The 23,594-nt window shown below is 44.2% G+C and overlaps 1 protein-coding gene across 2 annotated transcripts in view; it reads right to left on the minus strand.

Annotated features, from left to right (window-relative positions):
- RAB34 (RAB34, member RAS oncogene family) overlaps positions 1–23,453 on the minus strand; it is a 41,275-nt gene extending 17,822 nt beyond the window's left edge. For both annotated transcript variants that reach the window (XM_075850856.1, XM_075850855.1), the window contains exons 1-3: positions 23,299–23,453; positions 17,718–17,814; positions 6,146–6,237 (exon numbers count right to left, since the gene is read on the minus strand). In XM_075850856.1, coding sequence (XP_075706971.1) covers positions 6,146–6,237; positions 17,718–17,771 — 146 coding nt within the window. In that variant the 5' untranslated portion in view covers positions 17,772–17,814; positions 23,299–23,453. The remainder of the gene's footprint in view (positions 1–6,145; positions 6,238–17,717; positions 17,815–23,298) is intronic.
- Positions 23,454–23,594: the final 141 nt, after the last annotated feature.

A 23,594-nucleotide genomic window follows, 5' to 3' on the forward strand; every position in this document is an offset into this window, starting at 1 on the left:
ATGGGACAGTGTCTGGGAATAAAATCAGGCTTGCAACATTTTGGTATAAAGCATGACACAAGTTTGTGCAGTTAACTTCACTGAGGTATCAAATCTTCACGTTCACTCCTGGCCGGACTTCTCCGAACAATAAATGGGTATACCTGGGTTCCACTGGTTTCTGCCAGTTCTGAGCTAATGGCATGGCTGGACAGCTTCCCATTTCGAAGGGAAGTAAGCATGATTTGTCTTTGATCTGTTGCACTAAGTTTCCTTGGCCGACCACTGCGGCTACAGCCCTCAAAGTTGCCCATTTGTTTGTGCTTCTTCAAAAGAGCTTGAACAGCACAGACCTTTCTGATGCCTTGTGTCTTGTTGCTGTGCCCAGTTTTGTCATGGTGGACTTGTGACGTGAAACTGTCTTCCACGAGCTCACCTTTGTAGCAGAGTTTGGCTGTTCCTCACCCAGTTTTAACAATCCTACACAGCAGTTTCTGTTAGAATTAATGACTGTGTTTCAACCTACATATGAAAATAATAATCACTATCACCTGTTTGGTATAATTGGTTAATCATACACCTGACTGTAATCCTACAAAATCCATGACTTTATGCAAGTGTACCTAGAAGAATTGATGCTATTTTGAAGGCAAAGAGTGGTCACACCAAATATTGATTTGATTTTGATTTCTCTTCTGTTCAATCACTTTGCATTTTGTTAATTGATAACAAAAAACTATTAACACTTCTATTTTTGAAAACACTCTTACTTTGCACCTTTTTTCCCACAACTGCCTAAAACTTTTGCACAGTACTGTATTATATATATATTAATTGTAACTAAATAATTTAAAAAGTGTTTCCCCTTCGATCCTTGTAAATTTGTGTTGTATGTTGTGCAATGTTAAATACTTTTGTGTCAAAAAATACAAACGTATAGTAGGTATGATACCTTTATTGGCTAACCATAAAAATTATAAATGCAAGCTTACAGAGCACAAAGGCCCCTTCTTCAGGCAAGTTTACAAATGAATGACTTAGAAAAAAGCACAACATTTAAGATGTTGCACAAAGACAATTACTACAATATATGCAATATAGTACCTACTATACTTTTGTCTTTTTTGAAACAAAAATGTTTAACATTGCATATTGTTTCTGGCTAACACGGTACTACACTATTTTTTACTGTTGTATGTTGTAAATCCTAACAACCATTTAATCAAAACTATTGAAATACAAAAAGTATTTCCCCATGAGACAAAAGCAATACTAGGAAATGTAGGTCCAACTGCTGAGTGACAACAAAGATTGCCAAAATGACAGCTCCTATAAGGCCTCATGCACACGACCGTAGCCATGTGCACAGCCGTGATTTTCAGGTCGGAATAAGACATGTCCGTTCCTTCTGCTGTCCAGGCTCCTGGACCATGCGCGGACCGTGGAAACCACGGTCGTGAGCATGGGCCCATAGAAATGAATGGGGCCGCAATACACCCGCAGCCGCAAAAGCACGTTCGTGTGCATGGGGCCTAAGGGTTGTCAAACATCTTTTCTTATCACTGTATAACTAAGCAGCTCTAGGCTGTAACGGGAGCCATATTGGTTGTAACCCAGCTTTCTGGAAACAGATATAACTGAGAAACACCACTACATTTTTAGCAATAGCAGAATTTTTTTAAAAGGTTAGAAAATGTACATTTGTGTAATTTACATGACAAAAAGATATACAATGTATGTAACTAAATGAGTACAGTCATATGTCTTATGTTGGCTTTAAAGACCTGTGTAATAATTTGACACTTGTCCTTGATGAGTTTGTATACTACTCTTTAAATACTGAATATACTGCATTTATTATTAGTAGTAACTATGTGGCCACTCTATAGGAACTGCTTGGCATTTAACTGGTTAAGTATACTGCTAGTGACTGGAAGCAAATCCGATCCAAAGGTAGCATCAAGTAGGCTGTAACTATAGTATAGATGATACTATTATGCTCATGCAATAACAAAAAATACTCTGAACGTCAGGAAAAATATATGCAACACGCAGCACGCCCAGAAGGAAGATAATTGGCAGAGTCAGGGTGGAATGGAATGAACTCGGAGGAATGGGAATGTTCTTGTGAGCAGACCATAAACCAAGCCTTGTAACTGACCTCTACAAGGAGGAAAGAAACGTCACACTTATATTAGTTACCACATAAACATCAGCTTCATAGCTTGAGCCCTGAAGAAACAGTATACACATCTACTGAAAGACACTATACAAACTACATAAAGAACATGAGCTGTTCAGCCGACTAAAATAAAACTAAACTAATACCTGGAAATATAAGCTCTGAGTTGTCCTCTTGTGTGAAGTCTATTAATATTGTGTTCAGCCGTTTTAAAATGGTTTTCTGCACGAGTAGTAGATACTGGGTGACAACCACTAACGGCAGCCATTACAGCACCATTAAAGGTTATCACTCAGTTTGGTACAGACTGCACGCAAAGCACTCTGTGTGCCACTGCATGGTGCCTCCATCTGACATCATTATTACTTCAAGGGGGAGAAAAACTGAGTAAGGTTATGTTCACACGTAGAGTCAAAAACGTCTCAAAATACGGAGCTGTTTTCAAGGGAAACCAGCCCCTGATTTTCAGACGTTTTTTGAGCAACTCACGTTTTTCGCGGCCATTTTCACGGCCTTTTCGCAGCGTTTTTTACGGCCGTTTATGGAGCTGTTTTCATTGGAGTCTATGAGAAAATGGCTCCAAAAACGTCCCAAGAAGTGTCCTGCACTTCTTTTGACGAGGCTGTAATTTTACGAGCTGTCTTTTGACAGCGACGCGTAAAATGACAGCTCGTCGGCACAGTACATCGGCAAACCCATTGAAATGAATGGGCAGATGTTTGCCGACGTATTGGAGGCGATTTTTCAGACGTACTTCGAGGCGTAAAACGCCTCCAATACGTCTGAAAATAGGTCGTGTGAACCCAGCCTAATACAGCATGTGTTGGAGCATGGCACAAAGGTTTATTTTGTGCATTCACATTAAAAAAAAAACCTTCCATATGACTCCATATAGAATTACAGGCACATGGAGATACAGTATAAGCCTATGGCTGGCTATGGGCATTGTGTGTATCACTGATCTGTGCAACACAGATCCGTAACACAGCCATGTGCATGAGGCCTAAATTTGTTACCAATCTCTTTGCTCCTTCCCTTCTACTATCTGTGTAAGGCCTGGTATACACATGGTTTTTTGTGGCGTGTGAAAACGTATGTCAAAAGCAGTTGCAGTTTGAAGTATTTTTAGTGACGGTTTTTAAATCATGTCTCTTAGGAATGAGCTTTTTTTTTTCAGGCATTTTTGAAGGTATATTAAAAAGCCTATGAGGAAAAACACCTGAAATAAACATCGTAACTATAGATTTCAAAATTTTGATAAAAACACCACTAACCCCAAAAACGATACTAAAATGTCACAAAGAAAAACATTGGGTGTAGACATACATTTCTCTATTTTGCTATAAACTCCCCACAAATATCTGCCCACAGTGTTCTACTTCCCCCCAAAAAGACATTTAAAAAAAAACACTAAACCCTGTGCATGAAAGCGCCCTAAGGTCAGGTTCCCACGTAATGATAAAAACGCTGGGGAATTTCCGCAACGGAATTCTGTGCAGAAATTCTGCAGCATTTACATTAGCAGCCAAGTAAATGAGATTTAGAAAATCTCATGCAAACGCTGCTGAAAAAAACTCAGAAAAGTTGTGCGGAAAGTGTTCTGAGGTGCAACTTTCAATTCTGCAGAATGTCAACTTATGCTGCAGGTTCTGTGCGGAGATGTTGCATGTTTGGCCTATAGACTTCAATGGGGAGTATAAACTCTGCAACAGATTTGTTTTGTTTCGGTTTTTACAGCATTTACAAAAGTGGAAACTCAGTAAAAACTGCTGAAAATCCGCATGTGCGCGTATACTTTGCTATAATCAATGTTTAACACTAAGGCTGGGTTCACACGTGGCGGAATTTCACTTGAATTCCGCTGCGGACACTCCGCAGCGTTAATCCGCAGCGGAGCCGTTTCTCCATTGACTTCCACTTTAATTTAGAAGTGTTCGTTTAGACGATGCGTAAAATTCCGCTGCGGAGCATAGGCTGCGGAGCGGAATTTGGTGTCCGCAGCATGCTCTGTCTGTTGCGGAGCAGTGGCGGACTGGTTGCGGACTCATGGCGGAATTTCTCCATTGACTTCAATGGAGATTCTAAATTCCGCAATGAAGTCCGCAGCTGTCATGCACATGTTATGTGTGCTGCGGATGCGTCTTGCTTTTTTGCCATGACATTTCTTCATTCTGGCTGGACCTATGTATTTCTAGGTCTACAGCCAGACTGAGGAAGTCAATGGGGCTCCCGGAATTACGGGAGCGTTGCTAGGAGACGTCAGTAAATAGTCACTGTCCAGGGTGCTGAAAGAGTTAAGCGATCGGCAGTAACTGTTTCTGCACCCTGGACAGTGACTACCGATCCCAATATACAGCAACCTGTCAAAAAAATAGAAGTTCATACTTACCGAGAACTCCCTGCTTCTGTCTCCAGTCCGGCTTCCCAGAATGACGTTTCAGTCTTAGTGACGGCTGCAGCCAATCATAGGCTGCAGCGGTCACATGGACTGCCGCGTCATCCAGGGAGGTCGGGCTGGATGCCGAAAGAGGGACGCGTCACCAAGACAACGGCCGGTAAGTATGAAATTTGTTTACCTTCACTAGGGAAAGTGCTGTCCCTTCTCTCTATCCTGCACTGATAATAGAGAGAAGGTAAGCACTTTTACCGCAGTCCGCAGCAGCTAGTCCGCATCAATTTACTGCACATTTTGGGCAGATCCGCAGCCGTAATCCGCAACCCGGATTAGGTGCGGCATTGATGCGGACAGTTGCGGAGGAATTCCGCCACGTGGGGGCATGCCCTAAATCTACAGGTAAAACTGCAGTGGAAAAATCCACAGCGATTCCGCAGCAATATGCGCACTACTTGGTGCAGATTTCTGTCACATATTTACCAGCGTTTTTTTGAGAATCTGCTGCAGATTTTCTGTTGCAGAAAATCTGCAGCGTATCGTGTGTGTGGGAAGATACCCTCAAATATATATTTACATGCTACATTTTTGTGTGTAATCTGATTTGTTTATAACATTTCTAAGCACTTAAAAAGGCATAAAAAACTTTTTACTACCTCTATAAATTATAACTTTTAATGGCAGCTAACTAATAAATAGCAAAACAAAAATGTGTATATTAATGAAATACTATTGAAGGGTGAATTAAAAACACTTCAAGTACTGTGTAGTAGAGTTATTTAAAAACTGGTGACGTGTACCCCCATACATAGTGGATGTGGGGGAGCAGTTTGTTGCTAATGTTTATGGAGTAATTAATGGTGGTGTTAATGGAAGCACTCTAGCTGCCATCATGGGTTGGGGGCATTAGGCTGGGTTCATACGAGCATGTTACGTCCGTAATGGACGGAACGTATTTCGGCCGCAAGTCCCGGACCGAACACACTGCAGGGAGCCGGGCTCCTAGCATCATAGTTATGTACGATGCTAGGAGTCCCTGCCTCGCTGCAGGACAACTGTCCCGTACTGTAATCATGTTTTCAGTACGGGACAGTAGTTCCACGGAGAGGCAGGGACTCCTAGCATCGTACATAACTATGATGCTAGGAGCCCGGCTCCCTGCAGTGTGTTCGGTCCGGGACTTGCGGCCGAAATACGTTCCGTCCATCACGGACGTAACGTGCTCGTGTGAACCCAGCCTTACTTAGGAGCAGGGCTTAAATACAAAAGATAATTTCCACATCTCAGGCTGAACTGCAAGTGTGAATAAAAATAAAGAAAAAGAGATATATCCTACTAGGCTCAAGTCATACAGTACGTTCTTGTACATGCATTAAACAAGTGATATACAATTTTTTTGCCCCCATGTGTAGGCTGTACGGCCTTGATGTCCAGCAGAAGGCAGCTGGAAAGGGTACAGTGCTTTTTAATGAACAGGCAGGGGTACTCGTGTATACTGAGCGCTCTAGAGAACAGAGGAACAGTTATGATTCTCTTCAGAAATTTGGGTTATTCAGCTGAATCAATATATGTTCTATTTAGACTTTGCTTACCCCACAGTCCCAGTTCGCTGCTGCTTGCAGGCGCTGATGACTTTGGAATGAAAGGAGTCTCTGGTGTGAAGACATGCCTCTTTTTTGAAACACTAAAAAAAAAAAAGGAACACACAAGTCAATTAAATTACTATATAAGTATAATAGTATAATATAAGTAAAGATTATTAATTACAGAGCGACATTTACATTTCTCTCCAAGGGTATGTCCATTTATTTATAAGTCATTAAATATGCACAATACTTACCTGCAATTTTCTGCCATTTCTTTAGTGCTGGCTGCTTGGCAGAATGTTTTATTCTACTCCATTAGGGCACACCTATGATCAGTTGCCGCAACTTAGCAATCTAATGGGGTCTGAGGTTGTTTAAAATGCCTTATACTGTAGCTCTACACAGGGAAGTAGCTAGGGGTGGCAGGCGGGGCATGTGACCCGGGCGCAACTAGGAGAGATGGTACGGGGGCACCGGGCCTGGCCAAGATACAATTGAGGAGAGGAACAGTCCCGGATTCAGCAGGGCAGTCCCGGATTCCGGCCGGGGTATGTCCCACTGTCAACTGTATCTGCGTCCTCAGGATGCATGGGGGTAGCTATGGGGGCATTATGCTGTATGGGGGAATTTGTTTGGGCATTATACTGCATTGGAGAATCTGTGTGGGCTTTATACTGTATGGGGGCATCTGTGTGGTCTTTATACTGTATGGGTGAATCTATGGGGGCATTATACTGTATGGTGGCAGCTATTTGGCATTATACTGTATGGTGGCAGCTATTTGGCATTATACTGTGTGGGGGCAGCTATTTGGCATTATACTGTGTGGTAGGCACTATAGGAGCATGATACTGTGTGGGTGCATCTATGGGGGCATTATACTGTATGGTGGCAGCTATTTGGCATTATACTGTATGGTGGCAGCTATTTGGCATTATATTGTGTGGGGGCAGCTATTTGGCATTATACTGTGTGGTAGGCACTATAGTAGCATGATACTGTGTGGGTTGAACCGGTGTGTATGGGCGGGGATTGGGTGGGATTAGAGGTGTGGCTTAAAAGAAAAAACTTCTACACACTCCGCATCGGTTGTCCCTCTGTAGTACTTGGAAGTTGGGAGGTATGGAGGAATCCCCGGCCATCGATGCCGACGCTCTTCCCGGGGATTCCACTCCTGGAGAAGCACCTGACGTGCTATCCATATATGGACAGTGACGTCGGGGGCTCCTCTAGGGAGCCCCAATGGTAATGTCTACAGGAGGGTGTGTGTTGCACTATCTACAAGAGGAGGCTGTTCATTATCTCACCATATAATCTCATAAGCCTCAGTTATACAATCTGTGTTAGTCAGGCACTGACCACTTTCATTTATTTTCTTTACTTTATTGTTATGTTAACTCCCTTATATAACTATATCGCTTGTAAAATGTACAAATTGTTTTATGCTCAAGTTACATTAAAAAAAAGGTGAAAATAAAAAGCAGTTGGAGGTTGGAGTCAGCCATTTACAGATGGGGTATCCAGTGTACAGACTCCAGAATAAAGAAAGAAAGCAGAGTATTTACCATCAACCAATAGACTTTATCACAGTGAGTGGTATGTGTACTGTGCCCCTCTGTGTCTCCCTCAAATAAACACGCTGTTTTAACTGTTAAACTATTTTCTGCGTCCGTCTGGACTATTTCACCCACAACGGCGATACCAAACACCCGATATCACCACAGGTGCCATACTGAATCTTTACCCCGGGTGCTGTAGAACCTAGCTATGCTTCTACATATTCAGATTGGCTGTGGTGCATAAGTAGCAGCCAACCCAACCACAAGCTCACCAGGATGTCAGTGTATGGAGAGATATAGTATGTTTATTCTAGTGAGCATGGAAGGATTATAAATTATAAGCAACTAAACCATTACTAAGAAAAAGATTTTAAGGAAACAAACATACATATTCTGACGGAAATAAACTTCATTGAAGTGCAATCCTGAAGATCTCCTGAGATCACTGGTTTTCAATTTGGTCCCTAAGAGCAGATATGGGGAGCCACAGCTACACGAACAATACATTTTAGGTATACAGTGAAACCTCTACAAAATACCTCCTCTTTTAGAAGACCACGCACCTATCCAGACCAGATTTCCTGTTACAGATTTCATATGCATAATGGCCATCTTCTTTGAGGACCACCCTTCCAGTAGACCATATTTCAATGCAATATTGGATGATTGTCTCTAAGGAGTTTCGCTGTACTTACCTAAAAGTACTGAAAAACATATGACAAACCTTTAGTTTGTTATGTGCTAAGTTAAAATACCTTTATGCCACCTGAAGATCCCTATTTTGCTGCCATATGGTGCTCTGTAATAAAGTGTCCATAATACAGTGTCTGGTGCAGCATACAACAATTTTTTTCTTTCTGTCGGACTCATACAAAATTTCACAGACAAAAATTTCTTTATGTCTCCATATGAAATAGAAGAAATATTGAGGTACAGCTGGGCCCCAGAGAAGTCTACGGGTGCCATATTACAGCTACATGCAACTTGGAGGTTGTAAGGAGCCGCAATGGGAATACAGACTGGGAAGCTGTGGAACTACAACATCCCATCCCTTCTGACTACAGACAGTCCATAGTTGGAAGCCCATTAGCCAGCTAATCGGGGATGGGCATCTGAAGGATCACTGCTTTTTTAAATCGGAAAGACTCACAGTCTGTAAATTCTCTCCATGAGATGTGGGCTGAGATGTTGGTGTTGTCTGAGCTCCAAGCATGAGTTCTGCAGCTGAGATAAGCTGTACTGTAATTTCCTGTCTGGCATCACTTATTAGACAGTTTATTTTCTTGCTCATCCTACTCGAATAGACATGAAAACGTGAAGGCACATGCTCAACATTGGGACCACACAGGGTGAAATCGCTGGAGGTTCAGCAAGGAGAGAGGGTGTCACGTTACACAGCGGTGTGTTGGAAAAGAGACTGGAAATAAAGATCTCACACATAAGTGTATAACTTTCCAACAATACAACTGACGTGTCCTATTTTGTTTTATGCAAACACTTTAGCAAAAGCTACATGTTATCTCTGTTATTATGTGGCATGTATAACACAAATTATCATTCCCGTGCATGGTATGCTCTCCCCGTACAGTGGCAAATGGAGAATTTTTAATGGGTGCTTTCCATGATGGAGAAGGCATGTTCTTCCTCTCCACCATGCACATATTTTACATGAACTACATCACACATCCCAAATTTCACCTGCTGTACTGAAATTGACTTGGTCATTTTGTGCAATATGAATAAAATATTTGGCACTAATTAAAAAAAAAAATATTAGGAATTTTTCAGCCTTTCTTATACATATGTTGCATGGTCAATACATATGGGCTCCATTTTAACAAACATCCAGAAGTGAATTTTTAATACATGTCCTCTAATGTATTCTTGTCCTTATTTTTTTTTTAGTAGTGGAGGAATAATATGGATTTTATAGGCTCTGGTTTTCAGCCAACTGTGCCTGTCCTATCCAAATATTCCACTATGGCCTACTATTTGTCACATACATAGTAAACTACCATTACATCTCTCCAGTTTTTAGATACTTTGCTAAAAAAAATTAGGAAATTGTATTATCATAATTCCGTAATATATTACTGCGTGCTAGCAATCCAAACACAGAACGGTCCTGTAGCAAGATACCTGCTGTAACGTCCGTGGTCGCTGACCACAAACTCCTCCCATCCGGTCGACGCCCTTCTCTCCAGAGATGTCTGTACATGCGGCCGTTCTGTTCCGCAGTGACCACCAGGGTGTGCTCGCGAGCTCAGCCCAGCCTTAAGGAGCCAGAGTGCACACATGTGTGAGATTAAGCTGATTGCTCCCAGATCACCCTGGACTATAAAAAGGGCTCTGCCCCTCCCTGCATTGCCTGAGAGTTGTTGTCGTTACCTAAATTTGTCTCTGCAAATGGTCCCCTAAGTGTCTCCAGTTCCGTTCCTGCTACCTGCAACCTGTATCCCGTGTTATCCTGGTCCAAGTGCCGTATTCAGTTGGAGTCGTGCTGCACTGAGTACTACGCCTGTCCTGCTTCACCACGCCTGGTGCCTGCCTACTACCTAGTCCCATCTGAGCCTGTCTTGCTACCGTCTGAAGCTACCACAGGTACACCTATACGAACTATAGACTTTGACCTGTGTCCTGTTGGCCAGCTGCCATAACGTTAAGGCGGTATGGCCCAGTGGGTGTTAGGGATCTGCCAGGTACTTCATCTAGGTATACTCCTGGGATTAATCAATCCACACCTGAGGCCAGACCTGTTCGACTGACACCATCTCCCACCAACCAGGGTGGCAGGCTCAGGAGTGGGAGAGCCTATCGCGGCCTGGTCTGTCGGAGTTAGCTCCGCCCCCTGTCCTTTATTACCTGCCCTGTTCTCTCCCTCAGTGCTTGTAATTCTTTTGGATTCCTCGCCCCACTGCTGCTTGCTCCAGCCTGCTTCTGCCGTGCTTCTGCCTTTCTGCAGTTCTGCTTGACCTGCCTTGCTTTGCCCCTGGCTTGCTTCTGTCTCCTTGCCCGCTTGGGTGTACTCACTTCGTCCTGGTCCTGACTGTCCGTTCGCCGCTCCGTTTCCTCGTGGCGTTCCGTGGCTACTGCCCCTTCCCTTGCATGTTCCCTGTTTGTTTTCCTGTGCACTTAGACAGCGTAGGGACCGCCGCCCAGTTGTACCTCGTCGCCTAGGGCGGGTCGTTGCAAGTAGGCAGGGACAGGGCGGTGGGTAGATTAGGGCTCACTTTCCCTTCACCTCCCTCCGGCCATTACATAATTACAAGCCCTTACCTAGTCTACCATTTCTCCTACGCTGACGCTATCATGGACCCCCTTGAGACCCTGGCCCAGCAGATGCAGGGCCTCTCCCTACAGGTCCAGGCCCTGGCCCAAAGGGTCAATCAGGGTGACGCTGCTTTAGTAGTACCCCTCACCTCACCTCTAGAACCCGACCTCAAGTTACCTGACCGGTTCTCAGGGGACCGTAAGACGTTTCTCTCCTTCCGGGAGAGTTGCAGACTATATTTCCGCCTAAAGCCCCACTCCTCAGGTTCCGAGAACCAGCGGGTGGGTATCATCATATCCCGACTCCAGGAAGGGCCCCAAGAGTGGGCCTTCTCCTTGGCTCCTGACGCCCCTGAACTTTCCTCTGTTGATCGTTTTTTCTCTGCCCTCGGACTCATTTACGACGAGACTGACAGGACTGCCTTAGCCGAGAGTCAGCTGGTGACCTTACGTCAGGGTAGGAGACCGGTTGAGGAATACTGTTCTGATTTTAGGAAGTGGTGCGTAGCTTCTCAGTGGAACGATCCGGCCCTAAGGTGCCAGTTTAGGTTAGGATTATCTGACGCCCTGAAGGATCTGCTGGTTAGCTACCCCTCGTCTGACTCCCTTGACCAGGTTATGGCCCTAGCAGTACGACTTGACCGACGTCTCAGGGAACGTCAGCTAGAACGCTTCAGTGTGCTCCCCTCTGACTTTTCTGCGATCCCCCCCGAGGTCCCGTCTCCTCGCCCCTCCACGGAGGACTCGGAGGTACCTATGCAACTCGGGGCCTCCATGTCCCCTCGACAACGTAGGGAGTTTCGCAGAATGAATGGTCTCTGCTTCTACTGTGGGGACGACAAGCATCTACTGAACACCTGTCCCAGGCGCAAGAATAAGAAGCCGGAAAACTTCCGCGCCTAAGTGATCATCGGGGAGGTCACTTGGGCGCACAGGTATTTCCCGTTAATGTGAAACGCAATAAAATTTTGCTTCCCTTTCAGGTCTCGTTTGCTGGCCGGGCTGCCACGGGCAGTGCTTTCGTGGATTCAGGGTCATCTGCTAATATCATGTCTGCGGAATTTGCTATGTCTCTAAAGATGCCTTGTATTGATTTACCTTATCCTATCCCTGTAGTAGGAATCGACTCAACTCCCCTTGCTAATGGTTATTTTACTCAGCATACTCCTGTTTTTGAACTCCTTGTGGGCTCCATGCATTTGGAGCAGTGCTCTGTACTGGTGATGCAGGGATTATCGTCTGATCTGGTTTTAGGCCTTCCCTGGTTGCAGTTGCATAATCCCACGTTTGATTGGAATACTGGGGATCTCACCAAATGGGGTAATGAATGTCTTATGTCATGTCTTTCTGTTAACTCTATTTCTCCCCGGGAGGAGGTAAACACGCTTCCTGAGTTTGTTCAGGACTTCGCCGATGTGTTTTCTAAGGAGGCCTCCGAGGTGTTGCCCCCCCATAGAGATTACGATTGCGCTATCGATTTGGTGCCTGGTGCCAAGCTTCCTAAGGGTAGGATATTTAATCTTTCATGTCCTGAACGTGAAGCCATGAGGGTGTATATCCAAGAATGCCTGGCCAAGGGTTTCATTCGCCCCTCGACTTCTCCTGTAGGTGCTGGCTTCTTCTTCGTGGGGAAGAAGGATGGTGGTCTTAGGCCGTGCATTGATTATCGTAACCTGAATAAGGTCACCGTAAGGAACCAGTACCCACTTCCTTTGATTCCGGATCTTTTTAATCAGGTTCAGGGAGCCCAATGGTTTTCTAAGTTCGATCTACGGGGGGCATATAACCTTATCCGCATCAAAGAGGGGGATGAGTGGAAAACTGCGTTCAACACACCCGAGGGTCATTTCGAATACCTGGTCATGCCCTTTGGGTTGTGTAATGCCCCTGCTGTCTTCCAGAATTTTATTAATGAAATCCTGAGAGAGTACCTGGGTAATTTTCTTGTTGTGTACCTTGATGACATACTGGTGTTTTCCAAGGACTGGTCCTCCCACGTGGAGCATGTCAGGAAGGTGCTCCAGGTCCTTCGGGAGAATAATCTGTTTGCTAAGACTGAAAAATGTGTCTTTGGGGTACAGGAGATACCATTTTTAGGGCAAATCCTCACTCCTCATGAATTCCGCATGGACCCTGCCAAGGTTCAGGCTGTGGCGGAATGGGTCCAACCTGCCTCCCTTAAGGCGTTACAGTGTTTTTTAGGGTTCGCCAACTATTACAGGAGATTTATTGCCAACTTCTCGGTCGTCGCTAAGCCTCTTACGGACCTTACCCGCAAGGGTGCTGATGTCCTCCATTGGCCCCCTGAGGCCGTCCAGGCCTTTGAGACCCTCAAGAAGTGCTTTATCTCGGCCCCCGTGCTGATTCAGCCCAACCAAGAGGAGCCATTTATTGTGGAGGTTGACGCTTCCGAGGTGGGAGTGGGGGCCGTCTTGTCCCAGGGTACCAGCTCCCTCACCCATCTCCGCCCCTGTGCTTACTTCTCTAGGAAGTTTTCGCCCACGGAGAGTAACTATGATATTGGCAACCGCGAACTTCTAGCCATTAAATGGGCTTTTGAGGAGTGGCGGCACTTCCTGGAGGGGGCCAGACACCAGGTAACGGTCCTTACGGATCACAAGAATCTGGTTTTCCTAGAATCGGCCCGGAGGCTTAATCCTAGACAAGCTCGGTGGGCACTATTCTTTACCAGATTTAATTTCTTGGTTACCTATAGGGCTGGGTCCAAGAATATTAAGGCTGATGCTCTGTCACGTAGTTTCATGGCCAATCCTCCTTCTGAGAAGGATCCTGCTTGTATTTTACCCCCTGGTATAATCGTCTCTGCCACGGATTCTGATTTAGCTTCTGATATCGCGGCTGATCAGGGTGCAGCTCCCGGGAACGTCCCTGGGGACAAACTGTTTGTTCCCCTGCAATACCGGCTGAGGGTACTCAGGGAAAACCATGACTCCGCTCTATCTGGTCATCCTGGCATCTTGGGCACCAAACACCTCATTACCAGAAACTATTGGTGGCCTGGGTTGCCTAAAGACGTTAGGGCTTACGTCGCCGCTTGTGAGGTTTGCGCTAGGTCCAAAACCCCTAGGTCCCGACCTGCGGGCCTACTACTTTCCTTGCCCATTCCCCAGAGACCTTGGACCCATATCTCCATGGATTTTATCACCGATTTGCCTCCATCTCAGGGCAAGTCGGTGGTGTGGGTGGTAGTCGACCGCTTCAGCAAGATGTGCCACTTTGTGCCCCTTAAGAAGCTACCTAACGCCAAGACGTTAGCTTCTTTGTTTGTGAAACACATCCTGCGTCTCCATGGGGCCCCAGTCAATATCGTTTCTGACAGAGGGGTACAATTTGTTTCCTTATTTTGGAGAGCTTTTTGTAAAAAGTTGGAGATTGATCTGTCCTTCTCCTCCGCCTTCCATCCCGAAACTAATGGCCAAACGGAAAGGACCAACCAATCCCTGGAACAATATTTAAGATGTTTCATCTCTGACTGTCAATTCGATTGGGTCTCATTCCTTCCCCTTGCTGAATTTTCCTTGAATAACCGGGTCAGTAACTCGTCAGGGGTCTCCCCGTTTTTCTGTAATTTCGGGTTTAACCCAAGATTCTCCTCCGTCTCCCCTGGTTGTTCCAATAATCCTGAGGTAGAGGATGTTCATCGGGAACTGTGCACTGTCTGGGCCCAGGTTCAGAAGAACCTAGAGGCGTCCCAGAGCGCACAAAAGATTCAGGCGGATAGTAGACGTTCTGCTAACCCCCGGTTTGTCGTCGGGGATTTGGTCTGGTTGTCGTCCAGGAACTTGCGCCTTAAGGTCCCGTCCAGGAAGTTTGCTCCCCGATTTATTGGACCTTATAAGATCATTGAAGTCCTCAACCCTGTATCCTTCCGTCTGGAGCTCCCCCCATCATTTCGCATACATGACGTCTTCCATGCCTCCCTCCTTAAACGCTGCTCCCCGTCCTGGTCCCCCTCGAGGATACCTCCTGTTCCCGTTCTCACCCCTGAGGGGGTGGAATTCGAGGTGGCCAAGATTATGGACAGTAGGATGGTCCAGGGCTCCCTCCAGTACCTGGTCCATTGGAGAGGATACGGGCCGGAGGAGAGGACTTGGGTACCTGCCCGTGATGTTCACGCTGGGGTATTGATCAGGAGGTTCCACCTTCTCTTCCCCACTAAACCGGGTCCCCTTAGTAAGGGTCCGGTGGCCCCTCATAAAAGGGGGAGTACTGTTAGGGATCTGCCAGGTACTTCATCTAGGTATACTCCTGGGATTAATCAATCCACACCTGAGGCCAGACCTGTTCGACTGACACCATCTCCCACCAACCAGGGTGGCAGGCTCAGGAGTGGGAGAGCCTATCGCGGCCTGGTCTGTCGGAGTTAGCTCCGCCCCCTGTCCTTTATTACCTGCCCTGTTCTCTCCCTCAGTGCTTGTAATTCTTTTGGATTCCTCGCCCCACTGCTGCTTGCTCCAGCCTGCTTCTGCCGTGCTTCTGCCTTGCTGCAGTTCTGCTTGACCTGCCTTGCTTTGCCCCTGGCTTGCTTCTGTCTCCTTGCCCGCTTGGGTGTACTCACTTCGTCCTGGTCCTGACTGTCCGTTCGCCGCTCCGTTTCCTCGTGGCGTTCCGTGGCTACTGCCCCTTCCCTTGCATGTTCCCTGTTTGTTTTCCTGTGCACTTAGACAGCGTAGGGACCGCCGCCCAGTTGTACCTCGTCGCCTAGGGCGGGTCGTTGCAAGTAGGCAGGGACAGGGCGGTGGGTAGATTAGGGCTCACTTTCCCTTCACCTCCCTCCGGCCATTACAGTGGGTCCACGCACCCTTCGTGACACCTTCACCACCTGCGCAGCATGGCATGGCCACTACTCATCTGTAGAAAGAGCTGCTTCATGCAATATCTAGTAAATGGAGTACTATTTTTTATACAGATGACTATGTTTATGTACATTGCAGGCACTAAGATTGATACTATTGAGGAAGAAGACATATAGTACCCCAAGATATTTACATAGCAGGATTGTGTGAGGTTGAAGATCAACACTTACCCTCGGTAAAACAGTCTTTGCCTCCATGCAGGAATCGAAATATGCCACAACGCACACCTATGGCACTTTCACATGGTAGTGTTTTGGTCAGAATTTTACATCAGTATTTATATGCCAAATCCAGGAGTGGAAAAATAATAAGAAAAAGTATAATAGAAAGATTTACATCTCTTCCGTGTTTTGGACTCCTGGTTTTGGCTTACCAGGATAGGTGATGTGTCTGATCTCTCGGACCCCCACCGATCACTAGAATGGTCTAGTGTGTAGGAGTCCCAGCTATCCGACACTTATCACCTATCCAGTGGGCAGGTAATAAATGATTCTTTGAAGACCCCTTTATAGTTGCTTGTAAATTTCAAAGACGGAAAATAATTAAAGGATAAAGCTGGGAATAGACATGAGACAACAGCTATCTTCCCCAACTCTTACCATAAACATGCCTATTTGAGTTGGTTAATCTGACATGTTGGCGAGCATGGCATAAGTGTCCACCAGATATCACGGACACTGCTGTTCTTGGAAGAACAACAGGATTGTGCAGGTTGTTACTAAACCTGACTAATTCCTCTTTCTCCTCTTGCTAGAATTTGAGGGACAGTCCTCCAGTTACCATAGACATGAGATTGTTGTATGATCTGATAGAATTGCCAATTTAAGTGAAGGCAGGAGCCAGCAGGCATCCAATGCAAATCCGGCTATTAGGGTGCTAAGAACCATGTAACAAGTAAGGCCTCATGCACACGAACGTAAAAACGCCCGTAATTACGAGGCGTAATTACAGCCCGTAATTACGGCCCGTAATTACGGGACCATAGACTCCTATTGGCCACGGGTACCTTCCTGTATGCTTACGGGAAGGTGCCCGTGACGTTGAAAAATATAGAACATGTCCTATTTCAGGCCGTAATAACGGCACGGGCAGGCCCATAGAAGTCTATGGGGCTCCCGTAATTACGGGTGGCTACGTGTGTGCACCATAATTACGGGAGCGTTGCTAGGCGACGTCAGGGGATAGTCACTGTCCAGAGTGCTGAAAGAGATAACTGATCGGCAGTAACTCTTTCAGCACCCGGGACAGTGACTACCGCTGGAGTTAATAGTATTAAAAGTTAACTTACCCAGAACTCCCTGCTTCTTCCTCCAGTCCGGCCTCCCGGGATGACGTTTCATCCCATGTGACCGCTGCAGCCAATCACAGGCCAATCACAGGCTGCAGCGGTCACATGGACTGCCGTGTCATCCAGGGAGGTCGGACTGGATGTCAAAAGAGGGACGCGTCACCAAGACAACAGTACGTATGAACTTCTTTTACTTTCAATCGCTGCAGAAACTCTGCCCGAAAGGGCTGCCCCTTCTCTCTTTCCAGCAATGATAGAGAGAAGGGGCTGCCGATTAGTGCAGAGAAAACAGGTCTGTAAATACGAGTGGAATACTGGTGACACCGGACCCGTATTTACGGACACGGGTCCATAAATACTGGTGGAATACGGGTCGAATACGTGTGACAAAGGACCCGTATTTATGCCAGTATTTACGGGAGGAATAAAATACGTTCGTGTGCATGAGGCCTAAGTGTGCTATAACGCCAGTGCTGCAGAAACTGTTGAAGTGGAACATTTATCTGTTAAATTATAATTTAATACAATTTCCTGGAAACAGAATGGAAATATTTAGAATATAAACTAGTAACATCTGTTCTTACCTGGGGGAGCTCTGCCACAATCCGATCTCGACGCACTGGGGGTAAGACGCTCATCCTTAACAACTGTCAAGTCTCCAGACTATGGGAACAAAGCTTCCTATTATAAATAAAAGAAGTAATGTGTTTTATGTTTCTGACAAAGAACAAAACACAACTATTTGTCTCCCAAGTGAACCTCTCTTTTTTTGCATTTTGCATTTCAATTTAAAGAGCAATTACCCATAAAATGCAAAATGTTGTGTTTTCCTTGTTAGCATGTCTTTGTCTGAGAAACCATTCAATGACTCAGTTACTCTTTGTTATTTCCCAGTTTACATTTACATTCCTGCAAACCTGCACATCGATCCCAGACAATTTTAACATTACCTATGAGCAGGGACACAATTTTTATTTTTTTTATTTCTTGTTGTACATAAGTTATATTTACAATAAGAAAGTAATGAGGGAACTAAATCATATCTACAAAACAAGTTAACACAATTAAAAAAGATAACCACCAGTATTGTTTAGAAGATCTGTATATTCCACTATGTTTATCTCAAAGGAAAAAGTGGTAACGTATCCTACAGAAAGAGTTGCATTAAAGTTTTGTAACCTAAAAGGCTTGTCAAATGCACTATTAGGGTGCACCATAAGTAGCATATGGTGACCACTTCTAAGCAGTGCATAGAATCGTTTGGGGCACCTTTCAGCCATTGCAATAACACCCTGCTGAATGACATCATAAAAATCATCTTATAGGAACTAATTATTAAAGGGGTTATTCTGGTAGGAGATTCTCTTTAAAGGGGTATTCCAAACGAAGACATTTATGGCATAGCCGCAAGATATGCCATAAATGTCTGATAGATGTCGATCCCAGCTCTGGGACCTACACCTATATTGAGAACGGGGGTCACTCGCTGGCTGTAGATTACAGGCGGGGGCTAGCGGTGAGGGGGCATGCGCAGCTCTCTCCAATCTGTTCTACGGGAGATATGGAAACAGCTGAGTAGCACCTCCTCGGCTGTTTCCACAACTCCTGTAGAGTAGAAAGGAGAGCGCGGTCCCCTCACTAGTAGCTCCTGCCTGGAATCTAGGGCCTGTGGCTGCACCACTCAGTGAAATGCTTTGAATAAAAAGAAGTGACATGTCACTTCTTGAAGCTTTGTACAAGCTGATTTTTTTCATTGAAGGCTTTCCCATTGACGTTTCCAAAAATGCTCCAAAAATATGCTTTAATATGAAAATACGTCACAATACGTGCTTTCCAAAATTGAAAAACGCTTTTAAAATACGCTAGTAAATGCCTGGATTTCAGAGGATGATTTCTCTTGAAATCAGCCTCGTATTTTTCAGCCTGTAAAATATGCTGTGTGAATTTAGCCTACATGCTGATCTTGAGATCTTCAGATTATAATGGATGGCATATACTCATTACTCCATGTGGACATACATATGTATCAATACTTATCTTGACTCTGATAACTTGCTGCAGCGTTATAACTTATCACTTAAGTATTTGAAAACCATTAAAAAAGTCAAATTGAAGTTTCTTGCCACTGTGTATTTAACACGTTAAAAATTAAAGTTAAAGATTGCTACATCTGTATCCATAAGAAAATAAATAATTCTTCATCTAATTTCCTGAGGTCAACAGTGAAGGATTGGCTTTTAACTCAGTGTGAGTTTGACCAGTGTTCTTCTGGCGAAACTCAAAAGGGTTTTTCCTTTAGTTTGAGGATGCAGATTTGTTTTGAACCCTCAATAAAGACGACTCCATAGACATTTCCTCGATAGTAGTAACATACTTAGATAAATACATATCCCCTTCCCATGAGCACCAGATCTTTATAACAAAGTGTCTCTTATACACCTAAATACAATTAAATACTAATATTGAACCCCAAAGATTTAACCTCATATTTTCTTCCTAAACTATCCCTCTCCTCTTTAGATATTGCTTATAAAACTCTACCATCTAAGGCCCCATGCACACAACCGTAAAATCACCCGTAATTGCGGACTGTATTTACGGTCCATAATTATGGGCCCATTCATTTCTATGGCCGGCGGACACCTTCCCGTATGTCTATGGGAGGGTGTCCGTGACGTAGAAACCGGCCCAAAAAAATAGGACATGTCCTATTTTCTTATTTTAAGGACCGTGCTCCTATACTTTATAATGGGAAAACGGCCCGTAAAAACGGCCAGCTGCCCGCGGCCGTCCTCTGCCGGCCGTGCCCGTAATTACGGGTTGTAATTACGGGCACGGTTGTGTGCATAGGGCCTAAGGAAGAATACATTTAAGATTCCTAACATTCGCACAGTCAAGATCTCAGTTTTGTTTTTTTAATCAATTGCTTTAAGCCTTCAACTACCCAAACTACTGAGGGAGAAGCTTCTATTATATAATGTCTTAAAATATTTATTTTCACTACTGACAGAACCATATGAACAATGTCTGGAATCTTACCCCTCCTACAACCTCTTCAACACGTTGTCCACAGTGAAATAAATAACTTAAATTCAGAAAACCCCCATTTGCCCTAAAAGATTATATACCTTGTTCTAGAATAGGGGCTATCTCATCGGAGCTCTAAGTTTTACCTATAATGTTTACACTTAGAGCATTCCTATTTGTAGTCCCTTATATCGTTTTCTAACGGTAGATTATATCCAATATAAGCATGGTTATATAACATAAAACAGATCTCTCTCCATTTTTCTGACTTACTAACCTTATTAATCGTACGAAAACATTTTAACAGCCTCCTCTCAACCACTTGTAGCAAAGACTTTGCCATTTTTTTCCCATTTCTCTATATTAGTACCTATTTCCCCTACATCCTTACTATCACCAAGAATCTTGTATCCCTGAAATAATGTAATTCTTTTAAAATTGCTAAAATTATCAAAATCTAGTTACCCTTACCTTAGCTAAGGTAAAATGGAGGAGTAGAACTATATAACTTAAAAATATGAGTTTCTGGAAGATCAATATTTTTCTGCAAGCCCATTGGTGAACCAGCCTCCTGACGAAAAATGTCTGTTACAAACGTTAACCCTCATCTTTTCAATAGTCCCAGATCTTAGGCCTATGAGACCTCTTATATTGGGATGCTCATTTACTCATAAATAACTAGACACAGAGAGTGACAAGCCAAACTGTTTTCTTATAACTGAACAAGCTTTTCTCGTATCTCCTAAGATCAACATAGACAATTTGTCTCGTATTATGGTAGACCTAGTTTGTAACAAACCCATTAAAGAAAAAGGCAAAACCAATTCAATCTCTAGTAGTATATTACTCACAATTATCCCATATACAGGCAATTCTTAAAAAAATTGAGTAATACTCACCAAATTATACTTCTTAGAGGGCTTCTAAACATTTAAAAAACTTTTGTCATGTCATAGCGACATGTCAGAAGTTCCTGTTCATTTCCGTTCTGTAAGGTTTCCGTTTTTTTTGGCGGAAACAATAGTGCAGTCGACTACAGTATTGTTTTTGTAATTGGAATTGGAAACAATTTGCAATGGAAGCATTACCATTGAAATCAATGGTAATGCAAACGAAAGCTATGGTTCCATTTGTCTTTCCGTTGATGGGTTCCTCTATCGGAAAGGTCTAGCGGAACCCATCAACGGAAGGGTGGCGCTGATGTGAACACTCCCTAAAGGGATACTGGCCCTCATTCCTGTTTTTTATGTCCTTCATGTTCTCATGAGGTTATCCTGCAAGTGTGTCCAGCTTCCACACAATCATAAAATTGCACACACTTGCATAATTGTACATTTTTTTGTTTTTACACAAGCAATTACTGATATGACAGAGCCATTATAATCTGTTTTTTCTCTAACAGATCCCATAAACTTGTAAGGGGGTCCATCAGGTGTGTGTGAACAGATCCTAAGCCTTTCATGTGTCTAGAAAAACCACAGGCGCAACATTTCCTGCTCAATAAACATCAACCTGTCTTACGTGTAGCTTGGGGCAACTTACATTGAAATATTAAGGAACAAAAACAACACTTGAACACTAGTGTCCTCTTGGCTTAGCGCACATATTTTTTTGTTTGGAAGCAGCATGAAAGAATCAATACGTGTGCGAAGAACAAAAGCCAAGAGAAGCCTGAAAATATTTTCCGAAAGTTAATAAAAAAACATCTTACCTCACTCATAAAACATCTCAGAGAAAGATTTTACATAAAGCCCAGTGTGTGCTAGAGAGCCATTGCTAGATCATCCCATAACAATGCTGCACAAAGCCTGACTGGGGTGAAATCTGCAGAATTGTGGCAGTAACATGAGAGCAGGAAATACCAAGAGATCTGAACCGCATCTAACACAGGCAGAAGTAATATACCCTGGGAGAAGTGAGAATAACCAGGAACATTGTGCAACTAGCACAGGCATGGCAACGGCTTCTAACAACACAAGGGGCATCTCAACAATGACCAGGACAATGTGCAGATAGCAGCTAACTAATCTATACGACATTAATGCACATACAACTCCACATATGTCTTCCTTCCTCACTTGCATTCATCCATACTGACTTTAGATTGTAAGCATTAAAGGGGTTTTCCGAGTTATTAAAAAAAGTGGCAGGGCTAGGAGGCTTGCGGAACAAAATCCTCGATGTTCAAGCGACACCGCTCTGGTCCTCAACGCTGCTGTTTACTGAGATGGCGGCAACCATGACTTGCTTGTATACCCACTTCATCATTGCAGCCAGTCACTGGAATCCGTGGGTATACGGCACAGGTATGAGGCCAGTGATTGGCTGAAGAGATCAGGTGAGTATACGGGTAAGTCATCTCTGCAGCTATGTCACTAAACAGCGGCGGGGTGGACCAGAATCTCTGAGGTGAGTAATGTTTTTTTTTTTTTTAATGCATCTCTCCTATCCCTGTCAGTTTTTTTTTTTAATAATTCAGAAAACCCCTTTAATGGGCAGGATTTTATTTATTTATTTCAGTTACTTATATAGCGCCAACATATTACGCAGCGCTGTACAGAGGTCTTATTTTTTTACTGTCCCCATTGGGGCTCACAATCGTAATTCCCTATCGGCATGTTTTTGGGGTGTGGGAGGAAATTGGAGTACCCGGAGGAAACCCACGCAAACACGGGGAGAACATATGATCTGTAACAAAAAAAAAACTGTGTCTTTGTACAATGTCTTTGGAGTAACATCTCTTAAATGTTGTACTCTTCTTTCAGTCATTCATTTGTAAACTGATAAAGGGGTCCCTGCTCTCCGAAAGCTATAATATAAATATAATTTTTCTGGTTAGCCAATAAAGGTATCACTCCTATAATACTGTTATCCTTCGCGACACAAAGGTATTTAACATCACATAGATTTTTCTGTCTAACACAGTACCACAATATTTTGTGCTGTACATAGTAGATACTATTAGTAGTAGTGGTATTATAACTTGTGGCATATTCTTCATAGCAAAAGTTATATTAACAGGTTTCCCCACAGTATTATCGCAATGTTTCCATGAAGACGGGGCATGTAATCTAGCTCCAGACACCATCTGTTGTGCCAGGCAGTATTAACTAATACATGTTCAGGATGTCAGCTTACCTGGCATATGAAATCTGCACCAGCGGGAACGGTATCACGTTGTTCCCCACTTCACAACAGCCTAGGCAACAATGAGGGAGACAGAAGAGGCGGCCCAGCTGCCTGCAGCTGCTTCTTATTACTGTGACTCAAATAACTCTGCCGCCTGGTTATTATTCCCAGCCCTGATTCCTCCCCTGCTGCTGCTGACTCTTGTGTTCCACCCTGAAGTCTGATGGGGGTGACTAAGCCCCTATGATGTTGCTTATTTAGCCTCAGGAAGTTCTTGTGTGCCCCATGCTGAGAGGAGAATCCAG

Source organism: Rhinoderma darwinii, chromosome 2, assembly GCF_050947455.1.
Source record: "Rhinoderma darwinii isolate aRhiDar2 chromosome 2, aRhiDar2.hap1, whole genome shotgun sequence".
Classification (NCBI taxonomy): Eukaryota; Metazoa; Chordata; class Amphibia; order Anura; family Rhinodermatidae; genus Rhinoderma; species Rhinoderma darwinii.